The sequence below is a fragment of the Rhinoraja longicauda genome, chromosome 13, assembly GCF_053455715.1.
Source record: "Rhinoraja longicauda isolate Sanriku21f chromosome 13, sRhiLon1.1, whole genome shotgun sequence".
In the NCBI taxonomy this organism is placed as follows: Eukaryota; Metazoa; Chordata; class Chondrichthyes; order Rajiformes; family Arhynchobatidae; genus Rhinoraja; species Rhinoraja longicauda.
This window is the reverse complement of record NC_135965.1, coordinates 13,993,017-14,019,385: the sequence shown is the minus strand read 5'-3', so window position 1 is coordinate 14,019,385 and position 26,369 is coordinate 13,993,017. Positions and strand designations below refer to the sequence as shown.

The 26,369-nt window shown below is 40.3% G+C and overlaps 1 protein-coding gene across 2 annotated transcripts in view; it reads left to right on the top strand.

Moving 5' to 3' along the window:
* xrn1 (5'-3' exoribonuclease 1) overlaps window positions 1–26,369 on the top strand; it is an 88,226-nt gene that overhangs the window by 12,216 nt on the left and 49,641 nt on the right. For both annotated transcript variants that reach the window (XM_078410412.1, XM_078410414.1), the window contains exons 2-13: window positions 1,786–2,018; window positions 8,840–8,937; window positions 14,213–14,322; window positions 16,794–16,904; window positions 18,325–18,410; window positions 18,640–18,727; window positions 20,215–20,383; window positions 20,497–20,564; window positions 22,171–22,302; window positions 23,641–23,731; window positions 24,031–24,145; window positions 25,192–25,281. In XM_078410412.1, the coding sequence (XP_078266538.1) occupies window positions 1,786–2,018; window positions 8,840–8,937; window positions 14,213–14,322; window positions 16,794–16,904; window positions 18,325–18,410; window positions 18,640–18,727; window positions 20,215–20,383; window positions 20,497–20,564; window positions 22,171–22,302; window positions 23,641–23,731; window positions 24,031–24,145; window positions 25,192–25,281 (1,391 nt within the window). The remainder of the gene's footprint in view (window positions 1–1,785; window positions 2,019–8,839; window positions 8,938–14,212; window positions 14,323–16,793; window positions 16,905–18,324; window positions 18,411–18,639; window positions 18,728–20,214; window positions 20,384–20,496; window positions 20,565–22,170; window positions 22,303–23,640; window positions 23,732–24,030; window positions 24,146–25,191; window positions 25,282–26,369) is intronic.

The window sequence follows — 26,369 nt, the reverse complement described above, 5'->3', positions numbered from 1 at the left end:
CCGTAGAAATTTGTAAGAGTAATTGGGGGTCATGATATTCCTTGGTCTTCTGAGGAAGTAGAGGTGTTAGTGTGCTTGCTTTGCTGTTTTTTTTGACATGGTCGGAAAAATTGTTGGTGATAACTTTTAAGCTCTTCACTTCTCACATTCAGCACCTTTGAGGCAGACTGAGCATTTACTCCATCCCACTTTCTGAAGTCGATGACCCACTCCTTTGTTTTTCTGACATTGAGGCATTTTCATTATTATTTGAGATCTAGCCCACTACGATGGTGTCATCAAGCGTGTAAATGGAGTTAGAGCAGTATTTGGCGCCACAGTAGTCAGTGTATAAGTAGTATGGTAATGGGCTGAGGACCTAGCCTTGTGGAGCACGAGTATATGGAGGATGTTATGTTGCCTATATTTACTGGTTGTGATCTCGTTTATTGATTTACTATTATCGCTTTTGACCTATGTCCTTGATCGTTCTTTGGTGTTTCATCCTCAATAGATCAATGATGTATTTGAGATTGAGAATGGTGAGTCAAACTTGGAAAAACATTGAACATGCAAGCCAAGACTGGATTAGGTTTTAGTTTGTGACAGAAATAGATTTTTTTTCCCTCATCATCCAAAAGAAACAAAATACTGATAACATTAAAACACTGAAAAATGAAAAGAAATTGATTAAAGGACACCCTAATTGATTTAAAGCATTAAAGCAGCATTTGTGGGGAGATATTATAGGGTCATGGCCATGGTCCTGAAATATGTACAAGTGAAATACTTATTTAATGTGCTGGCATTTTATTATGCAGTCAGTGCTCAAGAAGTAAATTTGCAGAGAATATTAACTTGGTAACCTTGTTTGGTAGTATTGATAAAGGGGTAAATATTGGTCAAGGCACCAGAGATGACATTTTTGTTATGTAGATGCAATGGTATAATATTCTGGTAAATTGCCAGGATTAAATTTGAGACGGTTGCATACATAATTGTCCAAGTTCCAAAATAATGTTGTTTAAGCAGGCTCATAAATATTTATTTTAATAGGCTAGGTCATTGTCCTCTATTCTTGCTGTTTTATGAAGTCTATTCATTGGGAAATTAAGGGTTCTGCATTTTACTCTACCTCTCATATCTCTCTGTGATATTGAAAATATAAAGTCACTAATTATCGTTTACCATCTTATTCAAGTCACCATTCATCATTTAAATATTCTGTAATTATTCAACCATGAATTTGGATTGTTTAGTGTTTCCTACCCAGAATTCTGGGGTATATTGTATCTCATTTAATGCCATTCTATCTGATTGCCGACTCATCAGAGTAACTTTAACCTAGGTCTTTCGGAATGTATTGTTGAGCTAGTTGTGTGTTGCCCTTACATGCTGAGCCAATAGAAAGCTGGCTCTGTTATTTTGCTTAATTGCAGGAGGTATTCTGATGAGAATATTGTAGAGGGAAAGCATTATCTTAATGCATGCTCATGGTTAATTGTCATGAAATTTGTTTGTGCCAAGGGTGACGCTTGTAAAGCTGATGTTTTGTGCCCTGTTTATTAAACATTTTAAGCTGAATATATAAGACTTTCACCAAAGATTGTTCTAAGCATAACTTTGAAAAGAATGAAACTAATGATGTGGAAACGAATAAAATATTAAAATAAAATATCGACTTTATCATTAATATTTTTGTTTATAAGTCAGCCTTTTCTTCAATAGTTTGCCATCAGTCTGAAATTGGAAGTTTTGCATATTACAATTATAAATTCCTTATTCTCTTGTTATTTAATTTTGCAGATTCCGGAATTTGACAATCTCTACTTGGATATGAATGGAATTATCCACCAATGCTCTCACCCAAACGATGAAGATGTGCACTTTCGGATCTCTGAAGAAAAGATAGTTGCTGATATTTTCCACTATGTGGAAGTTCTCTTTCGCATCATTAAGCCAAAAAAGATATTTTTCATGGCTGTTGATGGTGTGGCTCCAAGAGCAAAAATGAATCAACAGCGTGGCAGACGTTTCAGGTACAAACATTGTATGGTTTTCTGGTCAAAGCAATTATTTTTGGCTTGGTAAAATAATTTTGATCAGTACAGGTGTCAGAGATTATGGGGAGATGGCGGGAGAAATAGGGTTAGGAGGGAGAGATAGATCAGCCATGATTCAAAGGTTTCAAAGGTCTTTTATTATCCCATGTACTAATTAAGGTTCAGTGATATGCGAATTACCATACAGCCATTCGAAAAAAAAGCACAAAAAAAAGCAACAAGACACACAACTGCATAAAAGTTATCAGAAACATCCACTACAGCAGATTCCCCACAGTCCTCACTGTGATGGAAGGCAAAAGAGTCCAATCCTCTTCCTCTTTATTCTCCTGCAGTTGGGGCAGTCGAACCATCCATTGGGGCAATCTAAGCTCCCGCAGCCAGCGGTCGAAGCCCCCGCGTCAGGGTAGTCGAAGCTCCCAAGTCGGGGCGGTTGAGGCTCCGGCGGCTTGGAGTTCCCGATGTCGATCTCTGACCAGAGACCACGAGCTCCGTGATATTATGTCTGCAAGCACCCACGGTTGGAGCTCCGAGGTCGATCCCTGGCAAAGGGATCATGGGCTCCACAATGTTAAAGTCCCGTAGGCTCCCCACGGTGAAGCTCTCAAAAGACGGTCTCCAGCAAAGGCCGCCAACTCCTCGATGTTAGGCCACAGTGCGGACGGAGATATGATACGGACAAAAATCGCATCTCCGTCAAAGTAAGAGATTAGAAAAGGTTTCCCCCACCCCACACATAAAACAACCTAAGGAACACTAAAAACATACAATTAACACATCCTATTTGAACACAAAGGAAAGGACAGACATACTGTTGACGAGGCAGCCATTGCTGGTTGAATGGCGGAGTAGACTTCATGGGCCAAATGGCCTAATTCTACTCCTCTTCCTTATGACCATAATGCAGTAAATAGCCAAGTCATCTCGCCTAGCATGGTTTATTTGTTTAGGCATTAATACGTGCCATAGGTTTCCCCAGTGTGGGACGAATAAAGGAATATATTTCCCCGGTGTGCGACGAATAAAGGAATATATTATTATTCTCTCAGCCAGGGATGGGTTCCTTACAGATTTTCAAGTTAATATCTTGAAGCAATCTTACACTGCAGTGGTTTAAGAAGATCACTCACTACTTCCTCTTATTGTACCCGCTTCAACTACTTCATCTGGCAGCTCATTCAATATACCCACTACCTTTTATGTGGAAAAAGTTGTTCTTCAGGTTCCTATTAAATCCTTCCCCTTTCACCTTAATCCCGAGTCCTCTAGTTCTTTACTCCCCTACACCAGGGAAAAGAAAATTTGTGCATCGTCCCGATCTATTCCCCTCATGATTTTATACAACCCTATAAGATCACCCCTCTGTCTCCTTCACTCCAAGGAATATAATCCTGGCCTGCCCAACGTCTCCCCATTGCTCAGTCCCTCCGATCCTGGCAACAGCCTCGTAATCTCTGCTCTTTTTCAAACTTAATAGCATCTTTCTTATAGCAGGATGACAAAAACTGAACACAATAATGCAAGCCTCACTGACATCTTGTCATACTGCCCCAACTTTTACTCAATTCTCCAACCGATGAAGGCCAGTGTGCCAATCCTTGTTTTTCATTATTGAGGTGTGTGCATGTTGCATGCATGGTGTAATTATAGCATGCAGTGAACTTACTGACATAATAGGTTCAATGATATCATATGTGAGAAGTTTATGAAAGTGAATAAATAAGTAGGAATCAGATGGCACAATGTATTAGCAGGTAGAACTACTGCCTCACAGCTCCAGCCACCCAGATTCAATTCTGACCTCCAATGCTATCTTTGTGGAGTTTTCATGTTCTCCTGGTGCTCTGATTTCTCTCTGTCCCAAAGATGTGAGGTTGCAGGGAAAATTTAATGGGGAATGTGGTTGCCTATTTTTTCCATATTGGGAAAATGGCATGAGATTCCTTGAAAAGATTCAGGAAACTATAACCGACTCTTGACTTCCTTTAGCACAAAAGATCTTAAATGAAGGATATTTGAATACATTTGCAGATTTTCTGCGTCACTGATCACTCAAAGAAAGTACAGGGAAATTATACCTTGATGATAAAAAAATAATATTCATAGTAATATCTGTGACTCTAAAGTACAATTGTTGTTGACAAAGCATAATTGAGGAATCAATTATAAGGCTGTGAGTAACTGGATCTGAATTTTTATTTATGTGTATTAGAAATTTGTATGATAATACTCAGAATATTGGTAATGGTAATTGCACCATTTTATGTCAGGTAATATATTATGTCAGGTAATATATTATTTATATTATTGCTCTGCTGATTCAATTCAAATGACCATTTTTCCATTTAAAAATCTCTGCCTGCTTTTCAGTCGGGCTTTTAAATGGTGTCTGCAACTTGCACCAAATATAATTTTACCAGTTGATTTCTAATAGACTTGCATCCAATGATTCAATAGGGGCGGCACAGTGGTGCAGCTTGTAGAGCTGCTGCCTCAAAGACCAGAAACCTGGGTTCAATCCTGACCTCGGGTGCTGTCTGTGCTCCCTTTGACTCTGGGTTTCCTCCAGGTGCTCTGGTTTCCCCCCACACCCCACAGAGGTTGGTTCGTTGGCCATTGTAAATTGCGCCTTGTGTGTAGGTGAGTGCAAGAATCTGGGGGGAAATTGATAACAATATGGAGAGAATAAAGTTGGATTAGATTAGTGTATTTGGGTGGTGGTTATTCAGTGTGGTTGGACAAAGGGCATGTTTCCATGCTCTATCTCTCTATTAAGATGAGACTTTATTAAAGTGTACTCTTTACTGTTGTAAGTCAATAGATAATTCAACCCAGTTCACAAGTGCAACATGCCACCTATTTTCAAGTTACCTTGTGTGATGTTTTAACTTTACCATGATGAACATTTACAGCATTGTTGAGAATAGAAAACTGGTAATTTACAGTGCCCTCCATAATGTTTGGGACAAAGACCCATCATTTATTTATTTGCCTCTGTACTCCACAATTTGAGATTTGTAATAGAAAAAATCATATGTGGTTAATGTGCACATTGTAATAAAGTGCATATCTTAATAAAAGCCATTTTTAGACCTTTTGGTTTCACCATGTAGAAATTGTAGCAATATTTATACATAGTCCCCCCATTTCAGGGTACCGTAATGTTTGGGACACATGGCTTCACAGGCGTTTGTAATCGCTCGGGTTTTTAATTGTCCCCTTAATGCAGGTAAAAGAGAGCTCTCAGCACCTAGTCTTTCCTCCAGTCTTTCCATCACCTTTGGAAACTGTTTAGTAACATGAGAACCAAAGTTGTGCCAATGAAAGTCAAAGAAGCCATTATGAGACTGAGAAACAAGAATAAAACTGTTGGAGACATCAGTCAAGCCTTAGGCTTACCAAAATCAACTGTTTGGAACATAATTGAGAAGAAAGAGAGCACTGGTGAGCTTACTAATCGCAAAGGGACTGGCAGGCCAAGGAAGACCTCCACAGCTGATGACAGAAGAATTCTCTCGATAATAAAGAAAACCCCTCCAAACACCTGTCCAACAGATCAGAAACACTCTTGAGGAATCGGGTGTGGATTTGTAAATGACCACTGTCCACAGAAGATTTCACGAACAAAAATACAGAGGTTACACAGCAAGATGCAAACCACTGGTTAGCTGCAAAAATAGGATGGCCGGGTTACAGTTTGCCAAGAAGTACTTAAAAGAGCAACCACAGCTCTGGAGAAAGGTCTTGTGGACAGATGAGATGAAGATTAACTATATCGGAGTGATGGCAAGAGCATAGTATGGAGGCGAGAAGGAACTGCCCAAAATCCAAAGCATACCACCTCATCTGTGAAACACGGTGGTGGGGTATTATGGCCTGGGCATGGATGGCTGCTGAAGGTACTGGCTCACTTATCTTCATTGATCATACAACTGCTGATGGTAGTAGCATAATGAATTCTGAAGTGTACAGACACATTCTATCTGCTCACTTTCAAACAATTGCCTCAAAACTCATTGGCTGGCGGGTCATTCTACAGCAAGACAATGATCCTAAACATACTGCTAAAGCAACAAAGGAGTTTTTCAAAGCTAAAAAATGGTCAATTGTTGAGTGCCCAAGTCAATCACTCGATCTGAACCCAATTGAACATGCATTTTATATGCTGAAGAGAAAACTGAAGGGGACTAGCCCCCAAAACAAGCATAAGCTAAATATGGCTGCAATACAGGCAGAGAAGTCATTCAGCAACTGGTGATATCCATGAATCGCAGACTTCAAGCAGTCATTGCATGCAAAGGAAATGCAACAAAATACTAAACATGACTACTTTCATTTACATGACATTGCTGTGTCCCAAACATTATGGTGCCCAGAAATGGGGAGACTATGTATAAACACTGCTGTAATTTCCACATGGTGAAGCCAAAATGTATAAAAATGGCCTTTATTAAAATCTGACAATGTGCACTTCACCCACATGTGATCTTTTCCATTACAAATCTCAAATTGTGGAGTACAGAGGCAAATAAATAAATGATGGGTCTTTGTTCCAAACATTATGGAGGGCACTATACTTCAAAATCTTACAGTGACTGTGGGATTCTTATACCCTCATGACACAATGGAGTTGAAATAAACAATCATTAATCAATGTCTCTCCAAAGTGAACTTAAATCTTGCGTTTCCTGTTGTTTAGAAATCTCCCTCCCATATATTTACCATATAGATATCATAAATGTCCAGATTCCCCTCGCCAAATGGAGTCCCCTCGTAAAAGAGATAATTTGTTAACCTTTGGGAGACTTGCCTGCAAAACACAGTGACCAAGAGCAGCTGTCATGTAAGATTGCAACGGGTAAGAACCTGGACAGAACTACAAAGGACTATCCTCCCCCCTACTGATAAGGAAGCCTGCTTCACAGCAGAATGCTTCAGCCTTTGCTATTTTAACTACATTCTATCTTGACCATTTTCCCATCATGCTCCCCAGATTGTGAGCTCCAGGGTTAACCGAACTAGAACCTACTCATCTTCCTTACAATTTTCAAAATTCCCAACAACCTACCTATCCATAGACACAAAAATCTGGAGTAACTCAGCGGGACAGGCAGCATCTCTGGAGAGAAGGAATTGGACATACCTGTCCAAGTGTATTTTAAATGTTGTCTTTGTACTTTCTCAACTATTTCGCCTGGCATTTACCTGCCTCAACCACTACTTCCGAGAGTTCTTGCCTCTAAAGAACAGTAAATCTTGGTCCATGGTCTTTCCATGGATCTGTTCTTCCTCTTTAAATATACAATGTATCCAATCTCCTATTTAAGGGCACCACTGAATCTGTATCCATTAGATTCCAAAATGTAACCATTCATTTGGCCAAATCATGTTTTGATGTTTGTGACATTATCCTTAAATCTTAGTGTCTGGTTACTGATTATTTGAAACGAATTGGCATCCGTTCATCTGCGAGAGATGATGGTGCGGCTTGGCGTTAGCCTGCTTGGAGAGGGTGATTTTTCATCTGTGGTTACATCTCACTGTGCCCAGCAAGGATGAAGTGTCCTCTCCATTTGATTTGGTCGCTGAGCCTGGGCAGGAAAATGGGAATACAAACTTGCCCAGCATCTGCATTCCCCTCTCGACCTGGCAGGCTGATTCCAAAGGAACGGCGTGGCTGTCACGTCTGGTTGCCACTCGGTTGCAGGAGTTGCAGGAGGGCGGATGCACGAGGGATCAGCCGACCGTCTCTAGGGACTCCCAGCTCCAGTGTCTTTGGCTCTCCTGAGCCTTACCCACAAGGCAGCGGGGTGCTATTTAACTCATAGTTGGGACCTGGTTGAAGGACGCCAGGACGTGTCCACATGCCGGTGGGCCTGCAGGTCGCATCTCTGGGGGCCAGAGCTCCTCCAAGATCCCCGCGCATTTTAGCCTGGGACTGAAGGTGGCCCCAGTTACCATGCGTTGCCACGAGGAGGCACTGTGAGAGTCTTGATGATGCAGAGGTTATATACTGGCAGGGGGAGGCTTACGCACTTGGCTCCCTTTTTCGCAAAAATTGCTAGCCAGCGGCATCTGGATTTATACCAAGGCACTAGACACATGCAACACCCTGTGGCTCACGCCACCAACACACTATTTGAAACACTTTCTTATATATTGCATATAAACCCTTACTTTTAAAAATCTTTATCAGATCACTCCTTAAACTTTACAATTCTAAGGAGAACAATCCCACCTGCCTAATCTTTTGAGGTCTGGAAGTTATGTAAGTATTCCTTTGAAGTGCTTTGAATTGCTCTAGAAACATATTGAAACTATACAGAAACTTGTCATTCAGCATGCAGAAAAGAGTAATCGTACGAATGGGTGAAGTGGAAGAAAATCATATGAAACTATTGAAAAACAGTGCTGAAAATACTCATGGTCAAGAACTATTGGTAGAATTCTTTAGGTTAGTGACCTTACATTAGCTGCCCATGATTGGAATAAGCTCTCTGTCACTGGTATGGTGAACCAAATACATTGTAGATGGAAAATTGGCCGGACTGAAAAAAGTGGAACTTCCTGGAGGAATCAGCAATTATCTTTGATATATTCAAATATGATATATCTTTGCTAAACGCATAATAGTCTTACTTTTAAATCTCCTTTCTCATTCCACCTTTATTTCTGCGCAAGCAAAAACGTCAGATGTCTACTGCCATTACACAGGCTCTTTTTCTCTCTCTTGCAAATGTGTTGTCTATTTCCTGTCCGTATGATTCGGCATGATTGCACAATGTTTTAAATCATAGATCAGCAAAGGAAGCAGAAGAAAAAATTAAAAAAGCCTTGGAGAAAGGAGAAAGCCTTCCTACAGAAGCCAGATTTGACTCCAACTGCATCACCCCAGGTAACAGGCTCAGCAGTAGCTGTGTTTTCTTCAAACTAAATACAAATGTTGATTACATGGAATTGAATAAAATAAGATGGTGGGATATATTTTTTATAAAAAGATAAGTTCTTGCATTTGTGGTTCATGGTGATTTATTTCCAGGATCTATGAAGGAAAAACTTTTCGTACTTTGAATATCTGTCTTTCCATGTTCTACAAACGTGATGACCTTGTTTACCTTTTGTAACACTAAGAATACCTCTTTTTTTAATTTGCGAAGCCACACCAATCTCAGCCGAGGCTACTGACTTTTGAATTTCCAAGTGCTGTAAGATGGAATAAGTTTTTCCCTGTCTTGATGCTAATATCAGTTTTGGAGGTTTTAATTCGGGTCACAGTCATGGAGCACAGTTTATCTCTCCTCGTCCCACCTATCTGTGTTTGGCCCATATCATGCCCAACCATTCCTATCCATGTACCTGTCCAATCTATCTATATCTATATACTAAAACTCTAGTTTGTTTGTTTGTCTGTTTGTTTGTTCCTGAACTACAGCCAAAAAGGTACTCGATAGCGCAACAATTTTAGGCCCACCTTACTCACTGTCGTCCCTTTGGTGCTATTGGAAGAACTTTCATTGAAATCGGTGTTATATTTTTTAAGTTATTCACATTTTACAGTTTAAATCTATCTCCTAGGAAGGGAGGGAGGGAGGAGGGAGGATAAGGGGGGGTTGAGGGGGGCGAAGTAGAGGGGGAGGGGAGGGGAAGCGGGCGGAGGGGGGAAGAGGGGGAGGGGGGAGGAGAGGGTGCTGCACCAATGCAGGAGAGGTTTGGGCACAACGGGTCCACTTTGTCTAGTACATATTACTAAAATTCTCATCTTGTATATTCGTATATCAGTTTGTTCTCGAAATATAGCCAAAACGGTACATGGTAGCGCAACAATTCTAGTGTCTTTTAAATCTTGTTCTCATACTTGCCTCAACTACATCCTCTGGCAGCTCGTTCTGCATACCCACCACCCTTTGTGAAAAATATTGCTCTTGGGTTTCTGTTAAATCTTTCCTCTCTCATTATAAACCTATGTCCGCTGGTTCTTGATTCCCCTACTTTAGGTAAAAGACTGTGTATTCATCCTATCTATACTGCCCTCCATAATGTTTGGGACAAAGACCCATCATTTATTTATTTGCTTCTGTACTCCACAATTTGAAATTTGTAATAGAAAAAATCACATGTGGTTAAAGTGCAGATTGTCAGATTTTAATAAAGGGTATTTTTATACATTTTGGTTTCACCATGTAGTAAGTACAGCAGTTTGTATACATAGTTCCCCCATTTCAGGCCGCCATAATGTTTGGGAAACAGCAATGTCATGGAAATTAAAGTAGTCTTCTTTCGTGTCCATCATCCATGTTTCAAATGTGACAACACTGTCATCGTTTGTCCTGAAAAGGGCGCAAGCTTCCGGCGACAATCAGTAGGAGTCATCACTTGTGCAATAGATGATGATGGTAGCAGAATTAGCTCAGGCCACTTCCTGTTTCCAGCCCTGCGACATTGGACGCTTCTGCTATGGGGCCATGAAAGTAGTGATGTTTAATATTTTGTTGTATATCCTTTGCATGCAATGACTGCGAGAAGTCTGTGATTCATGGACGTCACCAGTTGCTGGGTGTCTTCTCTGGTGATGCTCTGCCAGGCCTGTATTGCAGCCATCTTTAGCTTATGCTTGTTTTGGGGGCAAGTCCCCTTCAGTTTTCTCTTCAGCATATAAAAGGTTTGCTCAATTGGGTTCAGATAGGGTGATTGACTTGGCCATTCAGGAATTCACCATTTTTTAGCTTTGGAAAAACTCCTTTGTTGCTTTAGCAGTATGTTTGGGATCATTGTCTGGCTGTGGAATGAACCGCTGGCCAATGGGCTTTGAGGCATTTGTTTGAACTTAAGTAGATAGGATGTGTCTGTACACTTCAGAATTCATTATGCTACTACCATCAGCAGTTGTATGATCAATGAAGATAAGTGAGCCAGTACCTTCAGCAGCCATACATGCCCAGGCCATAACACCCCACCACCGTTTCACAGATGAGGTGGTATGCTTTGGATCTTTGGCAGTTCCTTCTCCTCCATACTTTGCTCTTGCCATTACTCTGATGTAAGTTAATCTTCATCTCATCTGTCCACAAGACCTTTATCCAGAACTGTGGTTGCTCTTTTAAGTACTTCTTGGCAAACCGTAACCCGGCCATCCTATTTTTGCGGCTAACCAGTGGTTTGCATCTTGCAGCGTAGCCTCTGTATTTTTGTTCATGAAGTCTTCTGCAGACAGTGGTGATTGACAAATCCACACCTGATTCCTGAAGAGTGTTTCTGATCTGTTGGACAGGTGTTTGGGGGGTTTTCTTTATTATAGAGAGAATTCTTCTGTCATCAGCTGTGGAGGTCTTCCTTGGCCTGCCAGTCCCTTTGCGATTAGTAAGCTCACCAGTGCTCTCTTTCTTCTTAATGATGTTCCAACCAGTTGATTTTGGTAAGCCTAAGGTTTGTCTGATGTCTCTGACAGTTTTATTCTTGTTTCTCAGTCTCATAATTCTGTTACAAATCTCATTGTGGTGTACAGAGCCAAATAAATAAATGATGGGTCTTTGTCCCAAACATGAAACTGTATTTCCCTTGTGATCGTATACAGCTATAAGATCACCCTTGTCCTTCTGCACCCTTGGCCTTCTGCACTCCAAAGAATAAAATCTTAGCCTGCTCAACATCTCCCGATAGCCCAGGCCCTCAAGTCATAGCAATATCCTCGTAAATCTTCCCTGCACACTTCCCAATTTAACAACATCCTTCACTGTCTAGAATACCACCCACTTTTATGTAATCTCTAAATTTACTAATCATGTCTTGTACATTCCCATCCAAATCATTGATATAAACCACAAACAGCAATGGGTACAGCACCAATCCCTGAGACACACCACTAATCACAGGCTTCCAGTCTGAAAAACAACCTTTTACAACCATCCTCTCCTTGCGTGAGGCCAATTCTCTTATCCATTCAGCTAGCTCTCCCTGGATCCCATACAATCTAACTTTCCTGGGCAACTTACCTTATCAAATGCCTTGCTAAAGTCCATGTGGACAAAGTCTACAGCTTTGCCCCATTAACCTATTTGGTTACTTCTTCAAAAAACTCAATTGATTGAAAGCTATGGCTCATTTATAAATAGCTTTACCAGAAAATCATGAATGGACTGTGAGTGTTCAGGAATATACATTCCTGAAAGGATGGAATTTTAGTTATTGATTTTTGAGTAATACAGAACTCGTGTTTATATTAATATCCCTTTGGCTTCAATGAATAAAATACACTAAATTGGAAGAAGTGAAAATTAATTGGTGCTTCTCCTGGAAGAATTGTTTGGGTTCCTGGATGGTGGGAAGACAAGAAACATTCTCTCTATTCTCTTGGTTCTTATATCTCTCTGCATTTTAAATCATGCTTTTTTTTCCTCACATTACATGTTCCATGGAAGATTCCTTGATCTGAATCATAGACTGTTTAACTCCTCACGAATGCTGCTTCATCTGCTGAATAGTTGCAGTTTTTTCAATTGTTGCATAAAGTTCAAATCAATTTTGTGAAAGAAATCATTCACTCGCCTAAAGGGACTAGAAAACAACCATGGCAATTCAATGATGGCAATTCAATTCAATAATTATTCACAGCCATTTGAAATAAACAGATTTGTGGGCTTACAGCATTACAAATATTCTTGTACGTGACTAAAATTCTTAAATCTTTGTAATTAAATTCACTCCATTCCAAAGTTGATTTTAATAATTATAAAGTAAACTGTTTTAGTTTTTAGTAGAATGGACTTTATATCTTCACTGATCTAAAATGCTTAGCTGGGTTCTTGTTCAGTTTTGGGCACCATGTAAGAGGAAAGATGTTGTCAAGCTGGAAAGAGTGCAGAGAAAATTTACGAGGATGTTGCCAGGACTCGAGGCCCTGAGATTTAGGGAGAGGTTGAGCAGGCTAGGAATCTATTCCCTGGAGCACAGGAGGATGAGGGGTGATCTTATAGAGGTGTACAAAATTATGAGAGGAATAGGCCTGGTAGACACACAGAATCTCTTGCTCAGAGTTGGGGAATCGAGAACCAGAGGCCATACGTTTAAGGTGAGTGGGGAATAGAACTCTGAGGGGTAACTTTTTCACACAAAGGGAGGTTGGTGTATGAAACAAGCTGCCGGAGGAGGTATTTGAGGCAGGTACTATCGCACCGTTTCAGAAACATTTAGAAGGTACATAGATAGGACAGGGACAGGGTTAAACGCAGGCAGGTGGGACTAGTGTAGATGGGACATATTGGCTCGTGAGGGCAAGTTGGGCCAAAGGGCCTATTTCCACACTGTAAGACATTATGACTCCATTGGTAAAATTATATGGAGCCTGCTCCTGATATTTGAAGAAATGTGTGTTGCGTGAAATATCCGTTCCTTACAATTCCTTACACAGGCAGTGACTAATGGGGTGTCGCAATATATATTAACGATTTATACGAGGGAATTAAATGTAACATCTCCAAGTTTGCGGATGACTTAAAGCTGGGTAGCAGAGTGAGCTGTTAGGAGGATGCTATGAGGCTGTAGGGTGACTTGGATAGGTTGGGTGAGCGGGCAGATGCATGGCAGCTGCAGTATAATGTGGATAAATGTGAGGTCATCCACTTTGGTGGCAAGAACAGGAAGGCAGGTTATTGTACATCAGTCACTGAAAGTAAGCATGCAGGTACAGCAGGCAATGAAGAAAGCTAATGCATGGTGGCTTTCATTGTGAGAGGATTTGAGTTTAGGAACAAGGAGGTCGTACTGCAGTTGTACAGGGCCCCTGGTGAGACGATACCTGGAGTATTGTGTGCAGTTTTGGTCTCCTAATTTGAGGAAGGACTTGCTATTGAGGGAGTGCAGCGTAGGGTCACCAGGTCAATTCCCGGGATGACGGGACTGACATACAATGAAAGAATGGGTTGAATTTGTAAGCAGATTATTTTACATTCTTAAAGAGACCAAGACAGTTAATTACTGAAGTAAAAGAGAGATGATGGGTTTCGTGCTGTTCTCAAATTGAATTCATGATAGTCATTGAGCTCTGTTAATTCAAAACACTTTTGACAGTTCCGCCCTCATGAAACAACAATGGCAGATTGAGTGATTTTTCTTTTGTCTGTGTTTTTGGATAAAATACAATTTTTACTTTGTGTATGTTTTTTGTTTTGTTTCAGGTACTGCTTTTATGGCCAGGTTACATGAACAGCTAAAATATTTTGTAAACATGAAGATTTCAAGTGACAAATCCTGGGAAGGTGTAACTGTGTACCTGTCAGGTCATGAGGTAATTAAACAGTAAATGCCCCATATTTGTTTTTCTTCTCAAACTGAAAATCCATATAGATGGAGAGGACAGTACTTTTTGAATTTTAGGAAGTTAGTTCGAATCATAGAAAATACCAAAGGGTAAATTGGGTTTTAAAGTACAGCAAGCCCTAGTTTTAACTGACCTCTATAACCGATTTTGGTATCGCGGACGGACCAGCCGACGCTGCCCCCTGTCCTCGCCACCTCCCCGGCAGCTTGCGCCACCTCCCTGGCCACGGAGTACCGGCTGCCTCCCCAGTCGCTTACAGTCCCAGCTGCCCACACCACCCCTGGCTCCTGCTGCCTCCCCAGTCGCTTACAGTCCCGGCTGCCCACACCGCCCCTGGCTCCTGCTGCCTCCCCAGTCACTTACAGCCCCGGCTGCCCACACCACCCCTCCCTCCTACTGCCTCCCCAGTCACTTACAGCCCCAGCTGCCCACACCACCCCTCGCTCCTGCTGCCTCCCCAGTCACTTACAGCCCCGGCTGCCCTCACCACCCCTGGCTCGCACCGCTTCCAGGCCAGACCTTCTGCCACCACCGCCAGCCCGGCTGCTTCCACACAGTGCCTGCCTTCATCTCCGCTGAACCTTACCTGCATTCTGGCCTCCCAAGGGCCACGTTAAATTGAGGGTTTACAGTATTTCAATGTAACTTTAATAAATATGTCAAATGAGCATGGTCAGCAGTGGAACCTACAGTTATGTGGAAGTATAATCTAAGACCAGGCTCAAAAAGGGACGATTCAATGCATGATATAAATATTCCGAAACGGTGGGATCAGGAAATATAGCATTATTCATTTTGATTTAGAAACATATGGAAGAGAATGTTCTTGAAAGGGTCAGTTGTTGGATGGGGGTTCCAGTCAGGGCAGATAGTCCCAGAATGATTGGTTCTGAAAAATAATAAAGAAGTTATTAAAATGCTTTGTGTGTTTTCTAAATCAGCATATAGTAGGAATGAACTGGAGGGACAGATTTGCAAAGAATTTACCACTGTTAATGGAAGACTTAATTTAAGCCATTTTGAATGACACAGTGCTTCCACTAAGGGGTAGAAAGAGGAATTTCTGTGTAAGAATATTATCAGCACATTTCAGCCTCGATAAAAGTGGCTTTATCTAGGAGCATGCAATGGGAATATGACGTTCCCCAGGAAGTGAATGCTGTGTTATATTCTAAGGCTTGGACTATGCAGGACAAGCAGCAATCTAACAACAACAAAAAACAAGAATTTTGCCTGTCTGAAGAGTATCAAAAAGTTGATATGCAGAAGTATAATTCCACAAGGGTAAATGGAGGGCAACTAAATCAGCTGTTGAGAGACGACAGAAGCAAAATCGGAACCTATGACAAAAGTCATCTTTAATAAGATAGACATCAAAAGCTGGAGTAACTCAGCGGGTCAGGCGGCATCTCTACATACAGAAAATACATACGACAACCAAAGCAGGTGCAAACATTTATTAGTGGCTACATGAAAGAGAACTTGTAGATCTTCACCAGTCACATTAACAATTTGTAGACAAGCAGGAGAGTTGCTTGGAGATTACAATGGAAATCTGTTGATAGAGGTAGAAGACATGGCTAAGGTACTAAATAAATGCCTGGTATGTTTCATATCAAGAAAAATGACTTGGACAATACTGCTGCCTGATGGCGAAAATACAGTTAAAGGAGAAGCACTGAAATGGCACCTGGTAGAGAAGTCTTTTGTTGTGCGCATAAAATGTATCCATAGTTTCTCGAAATGGAAATGGGATGATGCTGTGGACTTTGTAAAATATGCAATTGTAAAGGATGAGAGACATCAGAATGATCGATTGTACATAGATCTTTAGAGGTTGTGTGATTGATTAACAGGAGTTTTTCACCAAACGTGTAATCCTGGAACGTTTTCCCCCAGGTAAATGAAGGATAAATCAGACAATTGCAGTGGAGTCAATTTACCTTAAGTGATGTGGACATTTTTTAAGCTAATTGAGGAAACATTAACAATGATTTTGGAAAAAAATGTAAACTAATCGTGACCTTTTGGTTCTGGGCAAATTTTGTTTGATTAATCAGATTGAGGTTTTTTTAAAGTAACAATAAGAAACACTGAATTAACACTATTCCACCTTGTTTTGTTGAAGCCTTTATGGAGCAAGACTGCATTTTATTATTTGCTGCCAATCAGTTAATGTCTATACTGCAAAGATTTGTGGGTCATGTTGCTGTTTTCATTCATTTCAGAAATCTCATCAGTTGGTAGTTGTCCCATGCATCTGTTGTCCAACCAATTTGATAGTGCATTCTACAACCATCAGATGGTGGTGAGAGTGAATATTTAGCGTGGTAGTGAAGCAGGTGGATTTTAAATTGGATGGCATTTTGAGCTGTAAGTGATATTATCAATGTCACTGTTTAAATATCCATTTCTAAATATATGATATCTTGTTTCAGACCCCAGGGGAAGGTGAACATAAAATCATGGAATTTATTAGAGCTGAAAAAAGAAAACCGGATCATGATTCCAATACGAGACATTGTCTATATGGACTGGATGCTGATTTAGTATGTATTCAATCATCCATTTAGACAAAACACATTCCTCTTTTAAACAGTTATTTCTCCTTTTTCCCCACTTTCTTCTGTCTGTCTCCCATCCCCATTTTCCTTTCCCTTCACACGGGAGTACATTTGATGCTCCGCCATAACTTTATCTCGGATTACAAATTTAATAAACTACTATTAATGGTACATTTATATAGTCTATCTATCTATTATACTATTAAAACTCAGATCTTGTATGTATATATATATATTCCACTGATGTCGGCTGAATACGGCAATTCCGGCAAAACGGTGAACCGTAGCGCCACGATTTTTGTACCGCCTTAATCAGCATGCGGTTCGCTGCTGGAAAATGATATTTTTATTTAATTCGGACGCATATTTTTTAAGTTACAGAGGTTTAAAAGTGCTGCCCCCCCTCATTTATCGAAGTTTTGACAGAAGGGGGCGCTGCGGTGCGGCAGTGCTCAGTACGCATGCGCGGAATCTCCTCACTCTGTACTCAGCACGCATGCGCGGCATCTCCTCACTCGCACCCAAACAATGGACGCCGTTAGCGGCGCCAGCCCGCGATCACCGGCTCACCTCTCCTCTCTCCCCTTGCTTCTCTCCTCTCTCCCACACCCGGGAGAACATCTCCCCGCTATCCCCCCCCCACCCCCCGGGCCTTTGAATGATGCGATCTCCCGAAGCCCCCCCCCCACCGGAATTTTCAAAGATCCGATCACCCGCACCCCCCCCCCCCGGGCCTTTAACTGATGCTAAGAGTGTGTCTGGGGGAGAGAAAATGGGGGGGGGGAGCTGAGAATGGGGAATGGGACAACAGGGGTAGTGCGGAGGGGAATTGGTGGTGGGGGAAAGAGGGTTGCTGGGAAAAGGGGAGGTCCATATCCCTCCCCTCTCCCCCATCCCTCCCTCCCCCCTCTCTCTCCCTCCCTCCACAAATACCACCCCATCTCTCATCACCCTCCCCCCCTCCCTCCACCCTCCATCCTCAACACATCCCTCCCTCCACCACTCCCTCCCCCTCGATCACTCCACACCTCCCTCCCCAAAACCTCCCTCTCCCTCCCTCCCCTCTTCACTCCCTCACCCTCTCCCGGATACAATGGAAACCCTAAGAGGACGGGCCAAAGGGGAGAGTGTGGGGAGAGTAAGAGTGGGGATGGGGGACGAGAGAATGGGGGAGTGGGGAATGGGCCCAACGGGCCCACTTTGTCTAGTATTGAATAGATTTTACTTAACAAAAATAATTAGATATTTTGCTTGATTTATCTTGATACAGTTCTACCTCAGAAAACATGTTTATTAAATCTTAATGCTTTTGCATAATTTTATTCTAACCAGGATAAGTTCCAAAAAGTGTTTCTGAGCATTTCAACCAAACATTAAGTAAATTAGACATTTGTGTTTAATGCAGATTATGCTTGGATTAACAAGCCATGAACCAAATTTTTCCCTTTTGAGGGAAGAAGTTCGATTTGGTGGCAGGAAATCTCAAAAAAGGTAGGTTCTTTACACTTTTGAACAGGGTATATTTAATAACCAAAGAGGTATGCAATTTGTATCTGTAAAGGAAATCTTTGGAATTTGCCAATATCTTCCCACTACCTCAGGAATAAAATGTTAAATTATCATTATTATTTATAGTTCAGATGTTTCACAGCTATTTAATTATTTATAATGTTGATTTTGATCCACAGATATCTGTTACTGACAGTTATGTTCATTGCAGGATTGCTGCAGTTGAGGAAACCACGTTTCACTTGTTGCACCTGTCCCTAATGAGAGAGTATGTTGACTATGAATTTTCATCTGTAAAAGTGAGTATTTGGATTGGGACTAGTTTCTAATGATTATATCTGAACTAAATACTCTAGCATTCCCAGGCTGTTGATCGGGTGTCATTGAAGTAGATCCTGTATGTGAAGAGCTTATTTTCTAATGCCATCTGTGCTGCAAGCTGCTGCCCATGTAGCCTGATGCCTTCAGAAACAAGTATCTTTATTGTGCTTGTACTGTACTGTGCTGTGCTTGTGTATTGTACAGTTTTATTCTGATTAGGAAAGTATAGGAACTGAATTGAGGAATATAATTAGTGAGTGTGTATCTCTTGCAATTCTTTACAATGAGAGATGTAAATGTAGTGATCTATATTCCAATATTTGTAACGTAATATACAGATAATATATAATTGTTGTAAAGGTTGAATCTTTGCAGCATCTTATAACTACCGATGGTTCGGACACAGCTCCTCTGCAATTGTATACAGCAGGGAACATAAAACATAAAATTGACTTCGAACCTGCAGAATGACTCGTCCAATTTCTCCATTCTAGCTATGAATGGGATGGTGAATTCAAGAACATGTGTAGAGAATCAAAGTCTACAAATTTAGTGTTGAGGGATGTTCATTGGCTATGAATGAATTCACAATAACTTGCATGTGAAATTTGGGTTAATTTATGGATCACAATCTATGTCAGATGATGCCTGGATGTCAAGGACAGTCACTGGCCTCACCTCTAGATTCAGCTCATTGGTTCAACTTTAGACCAAGGCTGTGAGGATTGAAACCAAGTAAGCCATGCTAAATGTAAGTGATGATCATTGAAGTTGATCATTGGTGGGCAGGCTTTTGACAAGTAAGTGCACTTGACAGGATTACTTCCATCATTTTTCCTCCTTCAAATGAGTATCATTGATCGCCGACAGTTTTTCATTGTAAAAATTGCTTTTGTATTTTGTTGATTTGTGTGAAAAACTGAATGATATATTGCCCCTTTTCTGCGAACGCACTGTCTGTTTCATGCACTATTCTGTTGAAAGGAAAACTTATTTCAAACTCATCTTGACATGGATGAACCAAAATGATTGGAGATTTAAGACTAGTCCAGGGATCACTCCCATGAACCACATTTCACGACCATCACTAAGGAAACATGGTTTCCATCTGTTCTTTGCTATTTTAGCTTTCATTGTGCTTTCTGAATATGTTCAAGAATAGATGATTATGATACCATCATCAGTATATTAAACCTAAACCAGAATGCTTTATAGATGAGAACAGCTGAAGTCTGGGTTCTTTTTTTGAAGCATTATTTTTCTCCTCAGTGGTAAATAGATTGTTAAGTTGAATTTGCCTTCTTTAAAGATGCCTTCTTTAAAGAGTTGTGACCTAAAATGCTAGCAACTAGAAATTTTGCAGTAGTATGCATAAAACCCTACATAGAACTGTATTATCACATTCATTTTGGAGCTTTGATCAAACAATTTATTTGCTTGTTGCTTTGTTATTCTCAATCAACAGGGAAAGATTTCCTTTGAGTACGACCTTGAACGGATAATAGATGACTGGATATTGATGGGGTTTCTTGTCGGTAATGATTTTATTCCTCATCTACCTCATTTACATATCAATCATGATGCACTACCTTTGCTATACAAGACATATACTGAGGTCCTGCCAACTCTAGGAGGTGAGTGCTTGAAACAAAACACTTTATCCGTAAATTTTTCTTGTTCTATCTTCTTGTCATAGATTGTTTCATAGGTTAAAAAAAAAGTGATATTTTAACTTTATTTTTATCAGGGTATATTAATGAAGGTGGAACATTAAATTTGGAACATTTTGAGAAGTATCTTCTAAAACTGTCAGAGGTAAGTTCGGATTGTTTCCACCGTTTGAATGCTTTATTTGAATCTTAGTTTAAATGGATGTGTTTCTAAATTAGTCTGTTTGCGGAAAAGGCCTAAGATCTGCCTGCATTGGGTTTGAGATTTCTGTAATGTGCAATCACGGTTATGCACATTTTATAGATTGACCCACTAGTCCAATTTTTTGGGTTAAAAAAACATACGCAGAATTCATGTCTTCTGCCTACCCTTTTTACAACTGCCTTAGTAGAACTAGGTTCTGACTTGGTAGTTTTTTAGATTTAGAGATACGGCCAGGAAACAGGCCCTTCAGCCTGCTGAGTCCACGCCGACCAACAATCACCCGTACACTACTTCTATCCTACACAGCAGGGACAATTTACAGAAGCCAATTCACTTACAAACCTGCACGTCTTTGGAATGTTGGAGGAAACCAGAGCACCCAGAGAAAACCCACGTGGTCACAGGGAGAACAGATAGTACCAGTAGTCAGGATTGAACCCGGGTCGCTGGCGCTGTAAGACAGCAACTCTATCGATGCGCCATGGTGCCACCCCAAAGTACCATTCTCTTGATTCCACAGATTTCATTGAGAATTGTAATCAATCTGAACCATAATTTTTTTGCATTGGTCACAGGAATTTACTTCACAGTTGGAAGGCAGATTCCAGACAAATTGTAGCTGTCATGGTCCAAATATAATTGGATCCTCTTGTTTAAGGGCTGAAAATTGTGAATCCTAATTGATGAACATATGGATTGATCCTTTTGCAGTGCTTTCTGCTTTGACGTAAAATTAGAAGTTTCAAAGTATGGTACAAGTCCTCTCCAGGTTACGAACATCTGATTTAAGTACAGCTCAAACATCCGAATGAGCATTTAGAAGTCCGACAGGATGTATTTACTGGTTGCTGCGGGACTGCAGACACATTCTGTGGTGTGGGAACTCTGTTTGGATGGTTGAGTTAAACGCCCAGCTTTAACTACACATTGCCCTTGTTTAGCCTATATTTTTATTTAAATATATTGCCAGGTGACCATATTTCTGATTTGCAAAATGTTTGGCTTATGGATAGTTTTCGGGAGTTGTAATCTGTATTTTTTGTTTTTCATGCATCAATCTAAAATAATTGATATTATTTGGTGCAAATGACTTTGTTCTGCGTACTTCTCGTGCACATTTGATAACATACTTTGTGTGCCTTTTTTCAATCAGGACATGATTCCTGTGGCTTTCTTCTTAGTTTTTCAGTCGTTTCTTGAGGTATTTTATCTGGAATTTATCAATGATTCAAAAATTAGTAATGAGCATTAAAATTTAACTCCTATATTTTTCCTTTCCAAAACATTCAAATGTAATTAAAGCAATTACTTGCTAAATGAGACGAACACCCATTAAATTTAAATTATTGTACCGTTTTCTGGCACTTTGAGCAAACTGGACAGATCATTTCTGTTTTTACAGAAGTCAGCACTGTTTCAAAGAAATGCCTGCCAATTTATAGTATGGCATTGAACTAGATACCTTTTAAGTTTGAGTATTGATGAGATTTTTTTATCATTTCAATCAAATTTGGTGTGATTTGACGTAATAATTATTTGATTACAGTTTGATCGCGAGCATTTCAGTGACGTTTTTGTTGATCTGAAGTGGTTTGAAAGCAAAGTAGGCAAAAAATACCTGAATGAGGCAGCAGGCATTGCAGCAGAGGAAGCAAAACGGCAAAACAAGAAAAGTAAGGTAGGTATTTGGTTTGGTTAGTAATTTTAGCAAACAGGAAGAAAATTGGTGGACTTGTGGACAGCAAGGAAGGTTGTCAAAGGATACATCCAGATCAGTTGGAAATTTGGGTGGAGAAATGACAGATGGGGTTCAATCTGAACAAGTATGAGGTAATGATTTTTTTAGATCAAATCCAAGGAGAATGTGCAATAAATGACAAGACTCTTGGGAGCATTGATGGGCGGTCGGATCTTGGTGCGCGTAGAATACGTTCGGAAAGTGGTAACACGAGTAGATAGGGTAGTAAAAAAGGCATTGAGCATGCATGCCTTCATTAGTTGGGGCAATGAGTGTAAGAGTTGGGAAGTCATTGCAACTGTATAAAACTTTGGTGTTGAAACTCCCAAATAGCATTTATCATATCATATCATATCATATCATATATATACAGCCGGAAACAGGCCTTTTCGGCCCTCCAAGTCCGTGCCGCTCAGCGATCCCCGTACATTAACACTATCCCACACCCACTAGGGACAATTTTTACATTTACCCAGCCAATTAATAATTTGTGAGCCTCCTGGGAAGGATATTGTTTCCCCTCCAGTTCTGGTGCAACTCATCCCTCTTGTGCAGGTCTCAGCTGGCTTGGAAGAGAGCCCAATGATCCAAATGATCTGAAGCACACTCTCTTGCACCAGCTCTTCAGTCACCTATTGAACTGCATTATCTTTCTATTATTGCCTCACTAGCTCATGGCACACGTGGCAATCCTGAGATTACAACACTGGAGGTACTGTTTTTTAACCAACTACCCATCTCCATAAATTCTTTTTACAATGCCTCATTTCCCTTCCTACTTATGTCATTGGGACCAATATGGACCATGCCCTCTGCCTGTTCACCTTCCCCACTCAGAATATCCTGTGCTTGCTCAGAGACATCTTTGATCATGGCACCAGGGAGGCAACATACCATCCTGGAGTCTGTCTCACCTGTGGCTACAGAAAAGCTTGTTTATGCCTCTAACTATAGAGTCCTATATCACTACTGCTCACCTTGTTTTGTTCTTGCTGCTATGTGCCTCTGAGATGCTATTTCTCCCTCTAACTCCCCCAACAGTATCCAAAATGTTATATGTTTGAGAGGGGGATATCTACAGGAGACTCCCACACTACGTGCCTCTCCTGGTTGTCACCCATCTACTTGGCTGAAGCTTTGGTGTTGCCACCTCCTCTGCTAGATTGATGAATTGTTGAAGTGATCTCCCTGTATTCATGGAGAAGTTTGCAAGCAAACTGTCTTTTTATTTAGGAATGTTTAATTGGGAAACAAAATTGTTTATCCATTTATCTGTAGGTTCGAGATGATTTGTGTCTCGCAGTACTTGATGAAGGTCAAAATGATGCAGCCGCCTTCTCAGAATGCAGTACTGAATTCAATCACAAAGGTAATATTGAAACCTTTTGACTTTAATACTATTATTCATTCTTTGGATCTCAGAAAAATGCTAGGTGTCAGTGTCACTTCAGAATTTTCTTTTATTAATTAAAACACATCCAGTTGAATTAAATTGTTAACTGTATTATTTCTCCACACTAAATTTGTCTGTTTTTAGCAGCTGGTGCTGTTAAAACAAAATAACTATATTTTGTTGAAACATTAACGTTTTGGACTTTTACTGATTTACATAACCACATTTCATTCATGTTTGCAGTTGAATAACCTATAGATTGTATACCTTTTCAGATGCATTGAACAATGACAATGATGAGGACAATGAGGATGATCTGTTTGAAACAGAATTCAGACAGTACAAGAGAGTTTACTACATGACAAAAATGGGCATAGAAGTTGTTTCTGAGTAAGAGAATTTTTATTTTTTCTTGTACCAAATTAATGGTCCAACGGTTCTTTATTATCACATGAACCAAAGTATAGTGAAATTCTTTTTTTGCATACAGTTCAGAAAATTATTACTATACTTAGGCAAAAATAATCAATCACATGATTATATTCTATGAAGAATTATAAACAGATGGTGTGGGATTTCATTTGAAATATTCCCTCATTGTTGAAAACTTCACAGGTTTGCTACAGGTTAGGGTTGGCAGTGGTTAGAGTGAGTGGGTTAAATAAGCAATTTCTAAAATGGTCCTTGGGATGGTGCTTGTTGACACTGCCAGGAAGAGGCTGTGTAGGTATTCTCAGAGAAAATTTAGGCCTGCCAGTTGTCCCTTGCTTCAAAAATCAAGCAGAAAATTAATTTGAGGTATTTCAATTTAACATTGAGGAATTTATCAACCTAGTTTTTTGCACTGGCTCCAGAAATGTAACTTTGTGTATTTGGCATGTTAAATTTTGACGATGGTTCCACAGTTTAAAAACTATGATATTTGCCTTTATGTACCAAGAAAGCTGTACTGTTACTTTATTGGACACTCAACAGCCATGTTGTTTGTCCAGAAACCTAACCCACACAGTATCCAGTGCACAGTGAAACATTACTTTTGTTTAGTTCAGTTTAGCGATAGAGCGCGGAAACGGGTCCTTCATCCCACCGAGTCCGCACATTAACACAATCCTACACACACTAGGGACAATTTACATTGATACCAAGCCAATTTACCTTCAAACCTCTGCATCTTTGGAGTGCGGGAGGAAACCAAAGATCTCGGAGAAAATCCACGCGGTTGAAAGATGGTTGAGTTCATGTCTGTGGACAAGAAGGCTGATTGCTTGTAGATGAAGAGTTGATACTTGAAAAAGTATCCAAATAGAGGGGAGAAAACATCTGTTGAACAATCTGATTTGGAGTTTGGAGAAATGAATAATCTCCTTTTCCACCGTTATACTATTCGGATAATTGCTTTAGTTAGAAGTTTTTAATATTTTTTCTTCTGCCAACAGTGAATTTCTTGCCCAACAGGCAGGATGTTATGTTCAAGCAATACAATGGATTTTGCACTATTATTACCATGGTGTGCAGTCCTGGAGCTGGTAGGTGTATGGATGGATATTTTTCAATATATTTTTGTGAAACAGTTCATTAGTGTAGGTCTACTATACTTTGGTGGTGAAAGGGGGAGGTGAATGCAATTCAGGGAAAATTTTGGTCAGCCAGCTGTCTCTGATCCCAAAATTCTAGAAGTAACTTGATTTGAATTTAACATTGAGGAATGTATTGACCTCATGTTTGCACTGACTCCATAAATACAACATTGTGTATAAATACACAAATTTGTCCAAAAATTGTTATGACGTTTATTTTAATTAAAAATAACTTTTTTTCTTGAATGATGGAGAAGTCGTCCAAATTTGTGCTGACCCTTCTATTAAAATTCTTGGAAGAGAAAACAAAGTTTGAAAAGAATATAGAAGGCTTATGCCTCTACTCCTTTCCTAACCATGTATCTCCCACCTCCTCTGACTGTTCCATCTACCCACCACATTCTGTGGAAAAGCCTGCCCTCTGATCCACTTTAAATATTCCCTCTCTCACCGTAAACCTGTCTAGTTTTAGTCAACCCTTGGGAAAAGACGATGATTATCTCCGGTATCTATTACCCTCATAATTGTATGAACCTATATAAGGTTGCTCTTAGCTTTCTGCGCTCTAGTGAGAGCAATCCCAGCCTATTCAATCTCTCCTCATAACTGAAGCCCTTCATCTTAGCAACATCTGGATGAATTTCTTCATTCTGTCCAGCCTCAGGGCATCCTTAGTATAGGGTGGTGACCAAAACGGTGCACAGTATTCTACGTGTGGCCCAATCAATGTCTTGTGCAGTTGCAACATGATGACCCAGCCTTTGTACTCAATACCACTGCCATCAAAGGCAATAAACCTAAACTGTCTACATGTGCTTATAACAGCAATTTAGGTAGCTATGAACTTGTACCTAAGGTATATCAACTTTACTAAGGTCTCTGCCATTTACGTTACATGTTGAGCCTCTATTAAACCACCCAAAATGCATTAACTCACACGTCTGGATTAAATTCCATCTGCCACCTCTCCATCAACTTTACAGCTGATCCATTTCTTCTATTTCCTGGAGCAACTATCCTCGCTGCCTACAACACCA